The sequence below is a fragment of the Syngnathus floridae genome, chromosome 6 (genome assembly GCF_059516105.1).
Source record: "Syngnathus floridae isolate MCC-2025c chromosome 6, RoL_Sflo_1.0, whole genome shotgun sequence".
In the NCBI taxonomy this organism is placed as follows: domain Eukaryota; kingdom Metazoa; phylum Chordata; class Actinopteri; order Syngnathiformes; family Syngnathidae; genus Syngnathus; species Syngnathus floridae.
The window spans coordinates 7,327,435-7,344,692 of record NC_142418.1 but is presented as its reverse complement, the minus strand read 5'-3'; the positions used below and the strand labels follow the sequence as shown (position 1 = coordinate 7,344,692).

Genomic DNA, 17,258 nt, shown 5'->3' with positions numbered 1-17,258 from the left:
GTAACAATGTGCTTTACATAAAATAACAAAACAATAGAAAATATCACATAAAACATCGGCAATAATACAAACATTGATGTTTGAAGCGGTTATCGTGGTTTTCATGCATTTGTGTGTGCGCGCGCAGAAGTCTTTCAGATCTGTCATGCTGTAGGCACTTGCCAAATTAGGCACTATGAGGTAGAAACCCAAATGGAACACAAGAGACAAGAATAGCAAGATATAAGGATGATGCATCGCCGCACTCTGACCGAGTTGCGTTAGCTCACATGTGCATGATGGAAAAAGTCACAAGGGATTCATTTTAGGGTCCAGATGGAGCAGCGAAGACTAGTAGAGGAGGAGGAGGAAGGTGGGGGGGATGGGGCGACATTGGAGGTGGATTTCAGGGTAGCATATTGCAGTATGCATCGAGCTGTGCAATATTGTCCTCTTATTATAATGTTATCACCTCCTACATCCCTTGCATCCATTCTCTTTTTTTATGTGTGGCTGTGTAAGATTGAAAGGGGACCGTTAAGGGTTGGGGGCAGGGATAAGGTGTATTTCTTCCACTGTGCGTGTGTGTGTGTGTGTGTTGTGGGGGAAATCTGGGATTTGCTGCCAGGTTAACATTCACTGTCAGCAGTAATGTGCAATGGCAATATATTGGGCTGTATGTCAGTGAGGCTCGCCAGACTCTGCAAAAAAAAAAAAAGAAAAAAAAAAGCAAGTATTCAAGCCAGCTTGAATAAATATCTGTTCTGTTGGAGCCATAAACATCTTCCTACCCAAAGAGACCCCCAAGCTAAAATGGTCTTATTTATTCTGCTTCTACATTAGCCGAGAACAAGAGACGTGCAAAATCGAAACGAGGCATTCGTGTCAGTGCAGTCAGTTCATTCTTGGTGCACGACTACTGCCGCTATCACATCTGAATAATGAGATTTCCCATGTGAGACCTGTGCTTCACTTATCCAATTTTGTCCATTATCGGTGCATGTGTGAGAGAAAACGAGGAACTGATATATGCGTGTGTGTGTGTGCGTGTGTGTGTGCAGGAGGGAGACCATGTGTAGCGTGTGCTGTGATACAATCATATGGTCCAGTGGCGATGCTCAGCACAAAGTGATACATTCTCTGATGTGAAGTAGACCACGGAATATTCTCCTGTGGGAGATTCCATGTTTGAATGCGCTTCATAAATGAAACCACACGCCACGGGCGAAGCCGGCTCATTTTCATTTGATGTTAGCTGGCGCTAAGATAACGACGTGAAAGGTAATGCTTGGAGGTGCAGCATGCCAAGTTGGATCCTTATCTGGTCGTCTTGTGTTGTCATTGCCAAGAAGGCCTACAGCCATATGGAGATGGCGGCTGCCATAGTTGGCTTGTTGCCAGAATGGCCATCGTTTGGATAAGATATGATATTTAAGAAACCAAAAAAATAAAATAATTGACCTGAACATCATCATCAATACAGTATGAAACGTCAGTAGCTGTGTAAGACATTTTCTTATGATAAAGAACAATTACAAATAATTTTGTTTGTCCAACTAGTGCTTTTTCTTGTATATGTTTTATATTTATTCATTTTATTTTTTCTCTTCGGTGCGGCACTAACAACCCTTTGCACTCGTGACTCATCGTAGTCTGTTTTGGTCTGTTTTAGTCACCTTGTTAGCCAGGATGTCATTTGATGCCGCTGGTCTAGTGCTAATGTTTGCTTTAAAAATGTGGTCTGACAAGTTTGAAATAGGTTAACCTTGGTGTATATATGCATCAATATAATCAGCCATTGTTGCTGTTTACTCGCTTGCTGTGGATCTTAATGAAAACCATATGCAAGTTTCTTGGTGGCGTAAAAATATATGGCCCATTTTTTATTTTTCAATTCAATATTTCTTTTAATATACATCCTGTGATATGACTTGGTGAGTATGTTTGTGATAAACTATGATGAGTTCCATACAAAGTGGACTTGCACCACCTTCTCAGGAACAGAACTTCATTGTCAACCATTATACACAGTAATCAGAAAATTGGAGGATGCCTGTTTTGGAATATATTGTGGTATACAAAATTGTGTTTCTTCCTTGTTCTATTTCCTCTAATGCAGAGACCTTATACAATTTCACTGACATACATTAACAACCTGTCGAGGTGCCCTGGGGCGCCCATGCAATTGGAACACTGTTGTGTTTGAAATGTCACCTGTGCAAAGTTCAGATGAAGATCTGCTGTCCTGTGCATAAAAGGACAGTGATGTCCACTGTGGTTAATTATAGTAGTGTTATTTTTTTTTCCCTTTTCTGCATCAATGTAGTCAATGCTTGGTTGAAAATAGTTCAGAAATAGAAGAAGCAGTTGTGCTGTGCAACTTTAAAAGCCTGTCCCAAGCAATTCTTTATTGTAAACGCCACGGAGCAGTGAGGACATGCTGTGTTTTTTATTTGTTAACACTTTAACGCTTTGGCTCTGTGTTCTTTGCCAAAACAGACACGGTTGCCTTGCAAACATGCGGGCGGGGTACACACCCACCAATTTGAATCTAGAATAAATTGGCCAGTTGTATGCTTACGACTCAATGCATTGAAATGACCAAGACAGCATACAGTACATCCAGTCAAGTTTGAGTCTCTTCCCAGGTTGTCAAAACGTGCGTACAGTGCTTTCCCACAAACGAAAACACAAAGCGAATAATCACCACGCTGACAATATCTCATAATGGTACAGTCATGTGTAATGATTGTCTACAGCTGGAGCCCATGTGAGAATGGCTGCGTGTGTGAAGAACAAGGTTTGTGCGCTTGAGCAAGTGACTTGATCATGCTCTTGTCTTGTCTTAAGAAAAAGGAAGCCGATCAGGTTGCTAGGCAATTAAGAGCCACTATTGTCCTGAGGGACAATGCTAGCTCTGAGAGTGACCTCTCTCTCTTCTTCTATGCTTTCCTTCCCTACCTTTTTAACACACGCAAACACACACACTCCATTTTTTTCTCACCGTACTCCGACCCCCCCCAAACACGCACACACATACACAATCGTCCCTACTCTGCTTCAGCGGGAGCTGCCAGCCTGCAGGAGGACAGTAAAAGATGCAGCGGGCCTGTAGCATTAAAAAAAACTGCAATCATTTGCCACATTGAAGAGAACAAATGTATCTGGAGGTGGGAGAGAGAATGGAAACGGAGAGAGAGGTAGCACAAAAAGCAGAGAGCGAGAGAGAGTGGAGAGAGAGCTTGCTGGACCTTGTAAGCTGAACTCATTGACAGGTTGGTGGGAGGAGAAGCTCCAGGACTTTGGCACTGCCCTCTCTCCTCCTGCTCCCAAAAGCTAGTGTGTCAGTGAATGTGTGAGTGTGACTCAGTGCCACACACACCATCGGTGCACTGTGTGTGGGTAGAGAGGAGATGCTCGCTCTCAGGATGAGACAGCGTTTCTAACAGGATCTATTTGCGGACCGGGGATAATTCCGCCGACGCGGCCGAGGGAAGCGAGCCCACCGGAACCGAGCCAATCCGTCATGGAGGGGCTGCTGTCGCCGATGAGGACGCGGGTAAGGTTACCATGGGGATCGCTGAGCGTCTCAAAACTACCATCGCCAACCTGTCAGGCAGTGAGGAGAGGATGCTGAGCTGATGAAATGAATAAATAAGCTCCATGATGCGGAGAAGTTTCCCAGCCAGATCGCTGCTTTATGCTTGGGTTATATTTGATCAAAGTGTTGCCAAAGAACATCGCAAGCTGTGACAGTGTCTGCGTCCGTGTATGTGTAACTCTGGCTTTGAAAGAATGAATCAGTGTGTTCCAGTGGTGCCAACCGCCCCACAGTACAAAAACCACTGTGGCCTTTTGATTTGGACCAGAAAAGCAGAGCAAGCAGTGCAAGAGAGGAACTTGTTCTTGTCGTACAATAGCCTTTGTGTTGCAAAAGGCAATGGTTTGTGTGTTTTTAGTGAAAGTGTGCTTGTGTGAAAACACACTTGATTATTTGTGTGTAGCCATGCGCCTGCCTGTGACACCCAATGCCATTGTGGGGACCTTAATGGACCCCGAGAGCGCCGTCTCCCTCCCAGATGAGGTGTGAGATGGAGACCTGTTTGTTCCAGCGGGGATTTTATGTTGGGTATATATTATAATGTGAGCATGCCAAGCTATACGTATGATGGCCTGTATTAATATTTATAAAGGCATGATTGCATTTTAAAAGAAAGCGGGTATGAGTGGTTTTGTGCCCCGCCCAGTTAAAACCGAGGCTCTAACAAGCACACAATAAACTGGGACAACATTTGCAGAATGAACTAGTTACCTGTCAGTTTAACCTGATATTTCTTCTACTCCTCAGTCTGACACAACTCCCCCTGACAGACACAAATCCCGAAATATATTCAGGATGCAACCAGAATTCCTCTTCCAGCTGCACATTTGACAGCTTGCATACATTGGTACAGGAGCATAAACTAAAAGCGAGTAGGCCACTCAGACTCCTGCTGTTCGCTAATTCACCTTTACAGGAGACATTATAAAATGTTTTCACAATTTCAAACCGGATGGGTTGGATCCAGAGCTGTTAAGTGACAGCGGGCTAAAATTTGATGACAAGTACATGATTAGCAGCGAACTAGATCTCACTCGTGAGTACACGCAGAACAACGCACCAGATTTTTCAATTAATTGCTGGAATTTGCTGGTGAAATCCCAAGAGGCAGCCAATGAAGGTTGTCATGGTAACCAAATATGGACTTGCCTTTGGTTTAGAGGTAAGGTCCCTTAGAATAGGCTAATATCAGGAAGCCCGAAAATAGTGTAAAATTAATTTGATTTAAAAAATAATAAGAATAAACTAAAATTAAAAAAATATATATTTTTCGGACATTTTGGTGAAAGCATTGCAGAGATATAATGAAGAAACATAGGAAGTGTTTTAAATTATGGTCTTGATCCTCAGCCCCTCGCAGTTTGTCTGGCACTTAAGATGAGCACCCTCACCAATAATTGTGTACGACCCCTGTGATCATGTCCGAAAGAGGAGCATCACAGGGCTTTTTGAAGATAGCCTGAGCTTCAAAGGCATGGCGGAGATTCAAGTCGAGCCGTGAAATCAGTTCTGTCTGCCACATTGACCAGATTTCCCCAAGAGCAATGCTAATAACCATCAGTGATGAAATGACCTTTTTGATTCCCTCAGTTTATCTTCATCACCCACATTTAGCTTCTGATGCCCCGCAGTAGATTTTGTGGATCTCCCTGCCTTGGAATCAAAGCTACTTTGAGATTTATGTCAAAGAATCACAGCCTGACGAAACCGGGAAGGCGTCACACTTGAAGTTTTACACTTCTCTGTGAAAAAAGAAGAAATAAAGTGCAGGCAGATTGTTTCTCCTGCCTTTCTTCTTATTTAACCAGCGGCAATGGTTTAAAAATAAAAGAGAAATCCCCTTTTGTAAGACCATCTTCACACTCAAAAGCAAATATTGACGATTCAAGTGTACAGCATTGCTGCATGTAGCAGTGATTCACTAGATGCTACACCTACTTGAATAAATACGCGACACAACTCAAATAAACTCAAATAAATGCCTCTCTTCGGCTTAATTTCAATTCATTGCGACAAATATCCCATTTAATGAGTTTGTATGTTCTCCTCCCAGATTAAAAAAAAACGTGCATGTTTCTTCATTAAAGGCTCTTAACTCGTTCACTTTTCCATATTGCCAGCCATTTTAGATTGACCATTTTGACTGATTTTAGCTGATCTGGCAGTAAAGGTTTGGATTTTAATTGACACAAATAACCAAAAAAGGGAAGGATGGATGGATGGAGGGAGGATGAAGAAAATCAGGGAGGAGTTGGAAAGAAAGCTTTTATTGTATTCTAAGTGGGACAAGCAAACCTGAGCGCTGTCCAGAAAAATGATGAGAAAGAAGTGAAGAAATGCCCCACGGCCACTGTAAGAGATAATACAGTACTAAAACTGTTCGTTCCAGCTTTTATCCATCGAGGTTTTTACTTCAGGGAACCACAAAAGGCGACGTTAGCCCAATGATAACTCAAACCCTGAATAAAAACTGCACCCTCTATAATCCACTGCCCTCTAAAAGCCAGAAATTTGTGCTGCGTAGGCTTTCTAAGAGATGTACTCAAAGTGTCCCGTCACTCTTTTTCTCCCTTGTGTTATTATATTACTGTTGACAGTAATGTGCAGTGAAGCAGGGAGATAAAATAAAAAGGGGCATTTGTGCAATCTCCTGCTTTGATGTCCTGGAGTTGTGTTCAACTAAAGAAAGCAGGACAATGAAAAAGTGTGCAAGAAGTCCCACTGCTTACACAGCTTTCTTGTTATCACATTGTTATTTCTTGGTGTTCTTTCAAATGAAATATTACAGTTCATTTCTGCTGACCATTGCACACTATCTTGGGACGTGAACGGTGGCCAGCGGTGACAGTGGTGTCACTAACCACTAGATTTGAAATAGATGCAAACTCACAGAGGCGTGGGCTTCTTCTGGAGCCTTGTGTGTGTGTGTGTAATTGTCTACAGCGGTGAACATTACAGTGTTCAACGTATTTATGAATATTTCATAAGGACCTTGACTTCTGAGTTATATTTATTCTGTTATCAAGCAATTTTGCCCTGTTTGTTTTTAAAACATACAAAACTGTCCAGTGCAATTTTTTTTTTATTTTAAAGAATATCATAAAAAAAAAAATTGTGGAGGCTGGAACAGATGAAATACATTTCCATTCATTTCAATGAGGAAGAATGATTTGAGATACTGGTGTCATAAACCATGCTAAATGTATACTGTGAGCAGGTCTGTGCTAATAATCTCCAGGGACTAACTCTTAGCTTGGAAAGACTGCACCACACAGGTCTTTTCAAATCACGCAAAACACACACACACCGCATGTGATATATGCATGTAGGTCAGTAGAGTAGCACAAGGAGAGCCGTAATTGAATCTTCCCCTTGAACAAATGTGAGACACTCTGAAGTGTATGAGTGCGTTGAGTGCATTGTTAACACTCCACTCCTAACTCAATCAATATGGAGTAGTTATCAAGAGATTAACCCTGTCAATGCGTTATCTGTCTAATCATCAGAGCCCACCAGTGCACTCCATCACTCTCCAACTGCTGTCATCTGTACGCTCACTTTCTCACTCTCGCACATGGGTACGTAATATCCGGCCACCTGCTATGACAGATGGCTCAGAAATGGTCACGTGCAGGGCCGAAGTGCAATCCGAGAATGTATACCGAGTTAGCATTTTATGCGCGATCTAAAGTTAAAATCGGTGAATTCCTTTAATTTGACAGGGATTGGGACCAAATGCTGTTTTTGCAGTCGTGCCTGTCTTTGCAGCCATATATACACAGCACTCATTAGCAGGCAGGCAGCTGTCAGAATGACTAAATTCAGACTGGGGACTCAGAGAGCCATAAGTCAGCCAAAAGGCAAGTGACCAGAACCTCGCTCAGATGAAAATAATTAGGAGGGAAAGGAAAGGGTGAGTGGGGTTTGGATCTACGGGACTAGGTGGGAATGCCTTTGGCAGCACACATACATATTCAGCAGCACCACGGCAGGTTGGCTCGTAGCATTCGAGGGCCAGAGGAAATGGATGAGGGATGATGTTTAGTGTTTGGAAGCAAGATATATGAGAAAAAAATGTTACTAGTTCAATGTCATTGCCAAGATTTACACTAGCTTTTTTTCTAAAGACAAATCATAATAATAATTACATTTATCAGTACTTTTGATTTTTTTTCCACAACTTTTTCACAGCAGTAGTCATTGTTATTTTTTACAGGTTGCCATGTACATGCCAGAGACCTCGCACTTTCAGACTTCTCTATTTTTAGTGCAATGTTATAAGATGAATTTGGAATGATGTTTTGGGTTCATAGTTTGAAGTATATTTGGGGTTTTAACTGTTGTAGATATTCATGAAATAAATACAGCGGTGGCATCCATGAGTCACACATTTTTGGCTTTTTATGTTGAGGCACAGAGTACTTAAGAAGCTTTTATGTTTTCACCCAGATACAGTAATGAGAGAGTGTGTCCAAGTGATGTCAGCAGGGAAGACATGATGATTGTCTCTTTTTCAAGCATCGCTCCTTTGCTTTCGCCATGTGAAGGGCAAACTCGCCATCTTGTACATCTACGGTGCTTGCAAGTCCCACTTATGTCAAGTATGTGAGATGGGCTCTTGAAGAGGCCCGTGTGATGGGATCAATCAAATCGCAATCGAGCAGCCAAGGAAGCGAGCCGGCAATTCACTTAATGTTAGGAGTTGTCATGGCAACACTGGCTGCAGACTTTCCGCTTCATCACTTGGCCGTCATGTTGCAGGCTTTGCTGGGACAAATTGAATGATGCGAGGGGAAATTTAATTCAATACTCAAGTATTCTCATAAATCAGCAGTTCTGATGCTTTGGGACCGGACTTAAAGATTTCCATGGTGTTCAGCTGTTTCTTGTGCTTTGACTTGCAAGCAGAAATTTGTGATACGAGTTTTGTATGGTGCAAGTGAATTCAGCTCAGTTTTTTGCCTTCCAGTTTACTGTCAAGGAATCAGTTACGTATTTATTCAAAACAACTACATAGCTTGGCAGTTTAGCCTAATGCTACCAAACAATGCAAAGTAATGGCTATTGTAGACAGAAGTACGTGACAGAACTCACAGGCATACGTTCTTTATCCTCTGCGAAGACTTACTAATTGCATTATCACAAAGCATCTCTGTAATTTGATTCTTAATTGGCCAAATGCCCTTAATTTTGAATTAGTTCTTTTAAAACATACATGTTTGTGCCACAGCAAAGACCCATTCGACCTTTCTCACCTCTGATCTTTACCAGACCCGAGTGGCAATTACACTTTCCATTACAGGGAGTTGGTCTCACACACACACCCAATAGACTGTGATGAATGAGTTGAGGATTAGTAATGTCACCCCTACCATGAAGGATGACCCTGCGTTGAAAGGATATCATACATCACCCCATCAGAAGATCTTCATATTTACATAAAGCCCCATAGGAAATAGGAGGTTCCTCTAACCTTGTTAAACATTTTCTCTCATGCTGTCTTTTTATTCAGCTATTTTCATATAACGCCCCCATTAAAAGCTCCCACCCTACCCTCCCTTCTACTTCTGGCCATTTGTCTCCCCTCTTGGGATCGGTAGCTGGCAGCAGCTGTTGGTCAGCCTGTTTAAGATTGATTGGCTAACCGTGAAGTGGACCGATGTCAACGCTGTCCTGAGGGGTGCCAAGAGAAGGGAGGAAATGACAGAGAAGCGGGGGGGACTAAAGAACTACATGTTTTGTGAAACCCAATTTGGAAGTACATCCATAACAATGGCAACAACTCCATGTTATACTCCCACTTGGTCTCCAGCCGAATGCGTGCCGTTCCAAGCCTCTGGATCCGTCACAATTGCAGTCACAGCCTGGAGGTGTATTGCAAAGCTAAATCAGTGAGGTTCAATCTCCACTCTGCCGTGTTCCCGCTCTCTGGCCTTGGTGCTCCTTTGAGGGTAATTGGCAATGTTGCAATGACAACAAGTTTCCCGGGCCTGGGTCCATTTTTTGGGGGAGGGTGGGGGGAGGGAGTGATCCCATAGGCTGTGTTACTAGACAACCAAGGACAAAAACCAGCTGCAAAGAGTATGCTAGCCATTTAAAACAATGAAACAAAAAAAAAAGAAACAAGAACAACATGGAGAAGTTTTACGAAGCCAGCCCCTAGTATTAGCCATATTTTTTTTTATTCACTATTCAAGATTCCATTCCGTTCAAGATTAGTTTTGTGATCATGTTTGTCACTCAAAATACTTCATAAATCGTTCTAGCCCCCTCAAAATAAACAAAAAAATGTTTTTAATCAGAAAAATGGCACTCTATAATATTGTACTTCCTAAAAACATACCATCATTAATTATTATTGATTGACAATTGCACACTTGAATAGAGACTAAATAATTAAGCAGCGTGCATCTGCCGCCTAGGGACTTTATACAGAAATTCGGGGATATATGTACATTAAGATGGTCACATCTGCTCAACAAGCTGCAGTAATACTTGGAATACAGAGGACAAAAAAAAATACAACCTCGCAATTCATCTCAATTTTATGGTTGACAGTGGTTAGCTTTGCAATGTTTTGGTATTTTATTCCATTTTGTTTTGTTTTATAGCACAGTACTTTACTATAATAATACTCTGATCAGCAAGGGTGTACCAAACCAACATCATTTGAGATTGTTATAGGCTCGTGAAATATGTTGACGCTTTGTCTTCCTAAAGCACCGCTTTGCTCCAAAGCATGTGCAATTTTTACACAAACAATCTTAATGCACTGTAATATATTGACGTCCTTTTCATGCCCTAATGCACTAATGTCGATTTGATGATTACCATGTTCAAGGAGAGAGACGTCAAACGCTTACTGCGCTCGCATGCGTGTTGTTCAATTTGCATGTCTAATATACTGTAAGAATGGGCCACGTGAATAGACAGCCAAATTTCACCGCCAAACAGATGACTTTTTGCTATCAGAGAGCCTGAGGCTTGCAGCTGGAAAAAAATGGACGACTCGGCAGATGGACAGATAGGGAGTTGGGAGTAATAGAATGAGAGATGATAAAGGAGCCAAAGTAAAAATGGTAATACATTTTCTCCAATTGTACTCTAGATAGGAGAATAATTTAAAGGAGATGTGATTTTTTTTTTTTTCTTCAATGAATGGACCAATACATTTTTTGGTTGAATTCAAGATATTATTTCAAATAGTCGTCTTCATCACGTTGTTCACGTTTGGCAATTCACCAGTGAAAATTTAAATTTTTACCCCAAAGCCTAACTTTTTACAAGTAGCATTTATTCCGAACAGGCACCACCATGTTGAATCATTTGAAGCATGCTATTCTGGCTTCGGCACAAAGCGTAACAAGTACTGTTTGTTTAATTTGACCTCTCCTGTGTAGGCGTTTGGCTACGAATGCTGTGCAGTGGTTGCCAGGTGTGTAATTTACACACTCCTCCCTGTGTACACTGTACACACCACACCAAATTAAACCCAAATATGAAATTGCACTTAATAGATTGATGCTCACCGTACTCCAGGGAATACTCGCATCAACATTAAGTGTCTTGCTGACCCCCGATGCTCAGCTTGTTACAGCGATTAAATACGACATGCGTCAGCTTTATATCGCACCTCGTGTGTGAATACGTGCGTGCGCATACTCGGGGGTATTTCGTTCTGAGCAGATGTGCACATCTGCTGTGGCAGTTAAAGCCATTAATGTATGTCTGGAGGTGTTTGCACGAACACGACAGCTGCTGTTGTATTATAGCTTTCGTGTTACATTACTTTGTTTATAGAGATTGTTGATTTGAGTTTCCTCTTTCTTTAATTTGGTCTTACAGTGGCCAAAGTGATTTTTAAGGTCATAAAAAAAAAAAAGGAGACCTTTTGAGGTGTATCTGGATGTGTGGACATTTTTGCCATCATATACAGTTCAAATCAGCAGCAGTAGTCAACGGCTTTTTGCCACAGTGTCTTCTGGTCTCTTGTTTATAAACATGATCTTATGCCCCTTGTCAAATGGAAATTTGGTGTACATTTTGGCTGTGTGTCATACAGACATTGACCACTAGGGGGTACTCAATGATGGCTTCCAAGACTTCCCTAAATCAACCCCGGCACTTCCTTCTTCTTGTGTCTCAAGAGCTGTCTACACTCCTAAACAGGCATTTTTAATGAAAGTCTGTAGTAGGAAGAGCTACCAAGTGACAAAGATACCCAGCTGTCAGGCACACTTGCCTCCTCGCCTTGTCTTGATTGATGTGTGGAGCCAATGAGAGAGAGACCTTGAGCTCTAATGAGCGTCGCCCTACCACCCGGCTGCTGCGTGACAGTGGCGGCGACTGGACGTTTGGCCTCAGTAAACACAGACCTTTAGCGGGCCGCTCCGCTCATCCGTCATCAGAGCTTCCTTACAGGGGACCAGGTGGGAAAGCAGGAGAGGGTATGTGTATAATTAATGGCCTCATGTCGATCCTCCTGCTGTCCCAGGCAGAGACAACTGTGATGAGCCAGACAAAGACCGAGTAGCAAGTAAAGCCAGAAAATAACGAGTAGGGATAAGAGAAGTACACGAAGATAAAAGGCTGGATTTAAATGTGATTTTCCGGTCGACTAATTCAGATTACGTCCCTGTGTTGGCAGAGGTGCAACATTTAAAAGATTTTGGAAGTAGGTGCACACAAAATTTTATGGTGCCCTGTCGATTTTTAAGACAATTAAAGGCTTCTAAGTGCACCTTATGGTACGGAAAATAGGGTAATTCCTAATTATGTTTTGTCTGCGGCCATCCCATTACGCTTATATCTACCAAAAGCACAATTATACTGAATGTATAATTCAGTACATTCAGCACCCCCCCCCCAAGCCTGCCTCCTCTGCTCTGTCCTTTTGTTACCACAATGGCCTTTCAGTTTACATGGCAATGATGGGAACCGAGGCTAAAATCGGGGGCAAACATCAAGGGAAAGCATTTTGGCCTAAAGTAGAACCTGGTTGTGATCAAGCTCGACCTGTCAGGACATATATGTTTTCAGACGGCCGAGAAGGTGAGGAGGACAAAGGCAAGCAGAGGTCGGCTTGATCGGTCCGTAATCTGAGGCGAGGCTTATAAAGGCCACGGTCCTCATGGGATCAGTACTTACCCACTTCTGTCTTCACTAAACATTGAATGTCCATAATGTATGCTCTTTAAAAAGCTGTTTCAGCTGAGATCACAACAGTGTCTAGCGCCACCTTTTACCTACCAAAGTGTATCTCTGCCTATCACTAAAGTGAATTTGTCAAGATCCTTTACAATGGATACCCAAAATAATCGAACATACTAAGCAGAATCAGACAGGGTTTACACAAACATTACCAGAAGCAAGGTTAGTGGGTGGATCCAACCTCCTCAAATTACATTTTGAAGATTACAACACACAATCTGCCCATGTTTGCATGGTTACCACCCAGTTGCCGCACCTGTCTAAGGTGTATACCAACAAGCAGCTTAGTGTCATGCCTGCAGCAAGAGGCGGAGCTCTCGCCTGGCTTTGCTTCTCCGAATGGTTGTAAACTGAGGCACTGATATTCAGTAGGTCACTAGTAAACGACAAGCCTGAGCGAATGTGTGAAGGTGCATCCTCTGTCTACTTCATGTCTACATGCGCGTTAAGTTGTTGGGCCGTATGTCTGAGGGACTCATTGTCTATAAAAGAGATGAGTCATTTCGTCATGAGTGGCTAAGAGTTTAGGAGCCTTATAAATGCAGCTGCATCCTGTAGACGCATATGACGATGAAAACAATCAAACAAAAATAGGAAACCTGTACTTAATTCGGCATTGATTGCCACTGTATTTTCATATCAAAAAAATTCCCAAACTGTACACCTTTCACATATAAATAATCCAAATGTAGGGCAGTGATCCATTGCTGAGTTTCTGTTCACATTTTTTAACGCACATAGTACATACAAGCACACATTAAATGTGTAAACCCGTGTTTCTCTTCTTGCCAGTGTTTTCCCCAGAGAGCGGTATCATGTCTACCCCATTTTACCTCATGATCAACCCTGTACAGATAAAATATTTACCTATAGCATCAAATATTTAATGCCCACTGCTACAAATCAGACTCTTAATAGTGCGTGGACTTGGGGGATGTAGACTCACGTGCAGGTCTTGATGCTAAGTAAACACGAGTGTGGCGTTTGCACGCTAGAGTAAGTCATAACGGCCAGGCTGGAGAGCGAGCTAATGGGAATGTCAGCTAATTGGAAGAGTCGGTAGGTGCGTGTGCGTCTGTCTGTGTTTGGATGCCGTCTTGTTGCTGGGTAAACTGGGCTAAGTTTACTAGGGCAGAAAATGTGGGAGGCATTCGTAAAACCAGCATTTAAAATCTGCCCCTTGTCGGATTCTGTTTGCTTCCTGCCTCATTTGTTCACTTGTGAAATGTTTGGACAGCTAAGCGCTCTAAAAAAAAGTCTGTCGATATCTTTAATTCTGATATTTCTGATCAATTCTTTCCCCACAGCAGAGAAAGTCATATTCGTCAAATGCACCTGCACAAATCGTGAGGAGCAGCTTCCAAAGAGAAAAACACACAACAGAGACATCCACTCTAATGTGGAGTGACATATTTAGGGTGCCGAGTGATGCAGCAGAAAGAGAGAATGACTGAGCACAATGCCGCATGCTCTCTTCCGGCAAAAACAACAAGAACTTAACGCTCTAAAAGAAGAGGAGACCATCCATCTATTTTTATTTGTCCTCATTGCGGTAAACTGGAGCCTACCTTCACACTGCACTTGGTTTTCATGGTTTTCACTTTGGGACAGGGCATAGTCGTGAAGCCCTCCCCAATCGTCCGGTAGACCACAGCTTGGCAATATGGATTTGGATTCATGTAGTGATCTCATTCGATTGTTGTGCCTTATCAACCACATCACGTTATCTTATTTTACTTGGACATATCGTCTGAGGTCAAAGCAATGCCGCTAACAAAATGATGTTAAATCTCAAACGAAGCTAACATGCATGTTTTTTCTAAAAAACCTGGGTTCTAGGAGAACTTACACAGGCACTTGGGGGACATGCGATTCATATGGTAAGGCCAGAGCAGAGATTTGAACCTTAGAGCTGACCTCAACCCCATCAGACACCTGTGGAACGAACTGGAACAGAGATCATGAGCCAGACCATCTTTCAAAACCAACATTACTTACCTCACAGATGTTCTTCTATGAAAGGACAAAATGTCTTGCTATTAGAGGAGAAACCCAGAGAGAAATCAACAGCAGTTTTGCGGATAGATGCTGAAAGGCGCTCAGGCAGGTGAAGTGCAAGGTGTCTTTACTCTCTACTATCACACCTACTTTGTAATAAATCCCTGAGACAGTTGGCTGCAAACCTTTCTTAAGAAGCTTTATCAGCGTGACTGGAGTAGAGGCTATTTTTGAACAACAGTGTGTGTGTGTGTCCGAATTTGGAATCCGGCCTAGGGCTTGATTATCAGCCTATTTTCCATGCCAGGTGATAACATCACTACCAATCATGAAGACGAAGAGGCGTTCTCAAGATCAGTGCTCTAATGTCCTGAGAGGTTAAGGTCGGCAACAAACGAGGGTTTGTTAGTTTGGCTTCTTTGCCATGCAAAGTGTGAACTGCTGCCATAGTCAAAGCTCAAGTGGTCTTGACACTTTCTGGATTACTGGTACAGTAAACTTCCTGGACTGGTCTGATCCCAACGAACAATGGGCAAACACCTCGGACTGCTTCAACATGCTGCAGTTGAAGGTTAGATTTCCGTTTGTTGTTCTGACTAAATAATCAATAGCTATGAATCGTCTGAATGTTTCTTTGTTTATATGTGCCCTGCGATTGGCTGTCCACTAGTTCAAGGTGTAGCCTAAAATCTGATGACATCACCCACAATCCTATTAAGGACAAGTGCAGAAGAAACTAGTTGAATGGAAAAATCTGCTTCTATGTCACTCAGGATTATGTGAAAATATTTTGCCAATAATATTTAAGATCCCTTTTAAGAGCCGACCTTTTCAGTCTTGAAAGTTTTCAACTGCTTTTTTAAAATCACTTTTGTCAGACTATGGCTTCATTCATCATCACCCGAACGTGGAAATCCGATGTTGAGCTGCGGATGATGCGCTAAAGACGGAGTCGCATTGCGACGTGCCGACCTGAGTGGTCCCCATTGGGGGCTAAGCTCCTCACGAATGAAACACAGACCCAAACGTTGACAACCTGCAGCGTTTTGCATTCCACCTGCCAGCCGCTTACAAGTGACGCACTATTTGCCTCCACCTTCAAGGCGGAGTAGAATTTATAATTCATGACGGGCACATAGATGAGAATAAAGAGAGATATGGTGAGTTATTAATGGAGATTTGATGCATATGCACTGCAAGAAGCATAAGGAGCTAATTGGGGAAGAGAGACAAGCCTCCAGAGGCGAACAAAAGATTGACTGCATTTTGTCTTCAACATGTGAATTCCGTGTGGCATATATGATCCATGAGAGTGTAGAATTGGCCTGAGTAATGTGCTTTCTGTCACAGTCCTGCGCTCTTCACAGCAGAGCTGATGTGAGAATTCATGAGTTGCTGATTCTGTTGACCTCGCACCCATGACGGGTCGTGGGGCAACATGTCATCGGCCACTCTGGGACTATACGGCTTTGCAAAGCAAGGGAAAGGACAGTCCATGCATGTCTTCATGAAGAGATGTGAAGCTAGAACACGGACCCCCACTATTCGCGGGGGGATTGTGACTGGGCCGGCCCATGCATAGCCACAATTGGCATATAATTGACACACACTGAAATGCAACAATCAAAACTTAAAAACAATCTCGCTGAGAAACCTTGTAAATTGTGTTTGCTGTAATGGGTTATTTTTCCGATCCAATCAATTATGTCATTCATGGATCGGCAAATTGTGACTCTACCACCAATTATTGATTTTACATAAAATGTAAAATATCTACCGATCCTTTCCAGCCGATCAGATCTGAGTAAAGGCTACTAACAACCAAATAAATCATATCGAGCAAGCATGTCAACACAGTAGGAGCTCCTTTGCTTCCCTTCATCTTCTTGTTTCCTCCATCAGTGATGCCCCAAAACTGCTCGACCCCCTCCCCCTTCCCATCAGAGTTACATAAGCTTCCTGTCAATTCAACGGCATATCGCTGTTGTTGTCCCCACCATGTGTCTGTGAGACATGCGAGGTCCTTGGCCGGCCTTTAATGAGACCTTCACAAAGGCGCATTGACTACAAGCCCAGTGTGAGAGATGACCCCAGCCAAGAGCACCCAGAACTGGGCATCAGCTGCCCCAGGCTCACTCTCCTCACAAAGACATCCACTGTGGACGCAGAGTTGAAAGGGCATGGAGGGGAAAAAAGGGGGAATGCAAGACAAAAATAAGGGGGAAGTGGGAGGAGACATCCTGTTCCGAGAAATATCTCAAAAATTAAATTGCGGCGTGACTTTTCTGAAGATGAGTGTCCGATCAAGTCCTCTGTAGCGGCAAGTCAGATCTGTTCAGAAGACTCCCTAATGGGAATGATCCCAAAGCTTGACCATTAGCCGCTAATATCGACCCAAAGGAACATTCTTGGAACCAGTCGGAATACTTATCACAAAGCGCCCATTTGCTACTATCCTTTGTGGACAAAT

At 42.7% G+C, this 17,258-nt stretch overlaps 1 protein-coding gene across 3 annotated transcripts in view; it reads left to right on the top strand.

The window, feature by feature from the left end:
- The window catches only part of frmd4a (FERM domain containing 4A), a 91,420-nt gene that overhangs the window by 14,271 nt on the left and 59,891 nt on the right, over positions 1-17,258 (top strand). The window contains exon 1 of one of the 3 annotated variants that reach the window (XM_088378508.1): positions 3,279-3,538. The exons of the other annotated variants lie outside the window; for them this stretch is intronic. Coding sequence (XP_088234634.1) covers positions 3,506-3,538 — 33 coding nt within the window. The 5' untranslated portion in view covers positions 3,279-3,505. Of the gene's footprint in view, positions 1-3,278; positions 3,539-17,258 lie in introns of those variants that run through there. 3 annotated transcript variants of the gene reach the window in all.